General features: G+C 53.2%; 1 protein-coding gene across 1 annotated transcript; it reads right to left on the bottom strand.

Annotated features, from left to right (window-relative positions):
- Positions 1-746: 746 nt before the first annotated feature.
- On the bottom strand, positions 747-2283 carry LOC123409998 (transmembrane protein 230-like). Its single transcript, XM_045102868.1, has 2 exons — positions 2089-2283; positions 747-1043 (listed from the first exon to the last, which is right to left on the bottom strand). The coding sequence occupies exons 1-2, from the start codon at positions 2279-2281 to the stop codon at positions 922-924; spliced, it is 315 nt and encodes a 104-aa protein (XP_044958803.1). The 5' UTR covers positions 2282-2283; the 3' UTR covers positions 747-921.
- Positions 2284-3649: the final 1366 nt, after the last annotated feature.

The following is a 3649-nucleotide window of genomic DNA, read 5'->3' as shown; positions in this document are numbered from 1 at the left end:
TTCAGTAGCCACTCTTATCGACATCCTCAAATAGTTGTCTCCTGTTCTCCAATTCAGTGCTAGCTGAACTTCGGAGGAGACCAGAACCTGTAGCCGCGGGCTGGCTCGAGTGCCCGCGGTGGGCCGCCTCAGCCGTGTAGTAGGCTCTCCTCACGAGCTCCTCGCGGAAGATGGCGTGCCGCGAATGCGCGCCAGCGAGCACGGCGGATGCGGCCATGGGAGCGGCGAGGCCAGCTTCCTCGTGCCCCACCACGGCGGCGCGGGCCCGTCCAGCGGACGGCGGGCTTCGACAGGGGCACGGGAGGGCTCCCCTTGGTCGGAGGCGCGCGCGAAGGAGAGGGAGGGCGGGGTCCGGCACCGGGTCGCCTGCAGCTCGTAGGCGAAGGCCGGGGCGCCGTGGGGGAGGAGCTCGAGCGCGGCGTCGAGAGGCGGTGGTGGGGGCAGCACTTGACGGAGCAGGCGACTGCCGCCGGCATGGCTGCTGGTTGGCTTGGCGAGCTGGGGTTCGGCAAGGGGAGTTGGTGGAGATTGAAGAAAGAGGCCCCTGAACTGTGGGTTAGTTTGGATTAAATATAGGGTGGTTTGTGTAAAATGTAAAAAACGATTCGTTTTTTGACTTAAATCCGGACTGCTGGTAGATTTCAGAAAACGTCAGGGGCTTTTTTGTAAATGCCGTGGTGGGTTTTCCGACGGAAGCAATAGCCGCTTTATTATTAGGTATAGATAATCACAGAATTGACAAGTTATCAGGTGAAATTACCATGCTGACATGGTTTCTCATTATTGTGGTTTCTGTTTATATGTACAACTGCTGCTCCAATCTATAAAAAGGTATAAAGAAAAAGAAGAGAAAAAACATACATGTTTACTTTATAAGAAGGGGGAGCAGGTTCCTGGCCAAGAAGTTCGGCCACTGCTTTTTCAGATAGGAGGGATGTTGGCAAAAGAGAAGCCCTGGTACCCTTTGTAAGCATAGTATGCTATTCTTGTGTAGTAGAATCCAGGGATGAACATCACCACACCAAGCACTGTAAAGAAAATCCCTGTGTCCAGAAAAACAGAGCCGTACATCAGGAGAAGTGAAAGATATTGAGAGATTTCACTTTATACTGATAATGCACATACAAATGCTACTCGGAACAAAACAGGGTATCCATATTCTGGAACAGGTTAACAACTGAACAGTCATGCCCTCTGAAAGTATCTTCAAACCGTAACAACGGTTCATAAGTTCATATGCTATGAGCCCTTTCTTACAAAAAATTGAACTTGTATGCATCAGCCGCTTGCCAACAGTGTGCAAAAGGATTTCACATATCTATACTGGCTGAAAGAAACAAAAATTCCTCTTCAAAACTTCCAGACTCTTTGCTACATGTGGGCTTTGGCACACTGCTGGGATTGAGTGCCAGTAAGCATGACATAAGTTTGTAATAACAATTCCTATTGACACATCATTCCCCGTTTATAATCTGTACAGATGATCTCTGATTTGTTTTATGAAACAGATATCCTTGACTCCTACCCATAGTGGAGCCAACACAAGAGAAAGGTATTTGATGGTTCCGCAACCCATATTTGTTCTGAGTTCTGATTGATTTTCTTCTCAGTTTGCTCTGACATGCAAAACAGCTCGTGGAGTCAACGAATTACGACATCATATAGTGATTCGTTTTCTTCGTTGATTTTAGTCCATTTGGCCACTTTCTCAAAAATCATTAGCACTTAAATGTCCAAATCCCTCTTTTCTATGATCTGCAATTCTGCTTAACCAAATACCCTATCTGCAGAATGGCTTACACTAACAGACACACAATTAGTTCGGCCAGACATGGAAAACTCCAGGATCTTGGATTTTTATTCAGACCAGCATTACAAATGAATACACTATGACTGAGATGCAAGTACAAATAACAGATTGCAGGGGTGGGAGCCGCTCCTTTTCTGGGTTCCACGGTTCATCACCCAACTCTCACCAACAAGCAAGAAAGCAGATAAAATTTCCAATCGGAGGCAGATAGATTCTTCTTCTTTTTTTAAATAGTGAATCGTAGTGTAGTAGGTAGATAAGACGCGTGTTGGTCTCACCGTGGGAGCGGTCGCCGCCGACGCGGTGGGAGGCCATGACGAGGCCGGCGACGACGCCGAGCGCGCCGAACGCGAGCAGCGCGGCGGCGAAGGCGATCTCCTTGACCGGCGCGCCGCGCGTCCGCCCCCCCGCCGCGCCGCCCACCAGGTCGTCCTCGTCGGTGATGGAGAAGGCGTGGTCCACGTACGCCATCCCGCCGCGCACCAACACACGACACAGGGTCCCGAGCCGCCGGAGGGGGGGTGCCGCCTCGCGATCTGGACGTGAGGGGGCGGGACTGGGGAGACCTGGGGAGGTGGGTGGCGTGGGGTGGGGTGAGAGGGAAGGAGGAGGAGGAACCTTGCGGGGCGGGCAAAGGCGGCGGGGAAAGGGAAGCGGTGGCGCGGTCGCTTCCGCCGGCCGTTGCGGGGTCGCGGATTTGGACGGCTTCTTTTTTCCACCTCGCTTTCTCGGTACGGGTTGGTCTACTCGAGTCGACTAAGAGCAAGTCTAGTAAAATCTTCAAACCCTTAAAAATAACCGTTTTTTTACAGTTTTCGTTCACAAAACGACGTAGACTAGAACCCTTAAATTCTTAAACCCGTAAAAAATTAAAGGTCCAACCCGCAAACGCCATCGCAGCATGTAGAAGTGAGGGTTGGGGGGAGAAACTCCCCCCAACCTGCACTCCACTTCCTCTCCAGCGCGGGAGGGAAGTTTCAGCTCCCTCCCCTCGATCCGCCGCCGCCGCCGCTCCGCTCCGGCCGCCCCTCCGCCGCCCGCCCCGGCCGCCCTCCGCCGCCGCTGCCCTGGCTGCCCCGTCCGCAGCGCCGCCCCGGCCGCCCCGTCCGCAGCGCCGCCCCGCCCTCGCCGCCCCTCCGTAGCGCCGCCCCGTCCGCAGCGCCGCCCCGCCCCCGCCGCCCCTTCGCAGCGCCGCCCCGCCGCAGCCCCTCCGCAGCGCTGCCGCCCCGGCCGGCCCTCCGCAGCCCCGGCCTCCCCTCCGCCGCCTACGGCCGACCCTCCGCAGCCCCGGCCGGCCCTCCGCAGCGTCGCCCCGTCCCGGCCGCCCCTCCCAGCGCCGCCGCCCCGGCCGGCCCTCCGCAGCACCGAAGATTGAGGTTTACATTTTTGCTTTTTTGCTTTATTTTTACATTTTTACTTCATTGGCACTCACAATTGTTGCCACTCACATTGTAGATGGACTCGTTGTCCGATGCGTCGGATTGGTCGTCATCCGACGATTCGGACATTGACGAGTTGTTGCAAGACGGCGACGTTGAGATGATGAGCCTCCTCGTCGACGACATTGTTTTATGTTGTAATTTGCTCAAACATTTTTGTAATAATTTGAATGATTATTGTTTTATTTGGTGTTGTAATAATAACTAGAATGATTATTGTTTTATGTCAAATGTGATTGAATTTGTGATATGTCATATGATGAAATGTGATGAAATGTGTGATATATGAAATGACAGTTTTAAGGTTTGGGGTTGGGGCAAAGACTAGAACCCTCAAACCCAACCCTTATAACGAAATATTCTGTTATAAGGGTTGGGTTTGAGGGTTCTAGTCTTTGCC

This window comes from Hordeum vulgare, chromosome 7H (genome assembly GCF_904849725.1).
Source record: "Hordeum vulgare subsp. vulgare chromosome 7H, MorexV3_pseudomolecules_assembly, whole genome shotgun sequence".
NCBI classification, from domain to species: domain Eukaryota; kingdom Viridiplantae; phylum Streptophyta; class Magnoliopsida; order Poales; family Poaceae; genus Hordeum; species Hordeum vulgare.
The sequence above is the reverse complement of the archived record's forward strand: the minus strand, read 5'-3'. Positions and strand labels throughout refer to the sequence as shown.

Excerpts from the sequence above, each read along its gene's own strand:
- LOC123409998 (XM_045102868.1), bottom strand. The coding sequence starts at position 2,281 with ATGGCGTACGTGGACCACGCCTTCTCCATCACCGACGAGGACGACCTG. Across the intron at positions 1,044-2,088 it reads CGGCGGCGACCGCTCCCACG|GGATTTTCTTTACAGTGCTT; the intron begins GTGAGACCAACA and ends TTCTGGACACAG.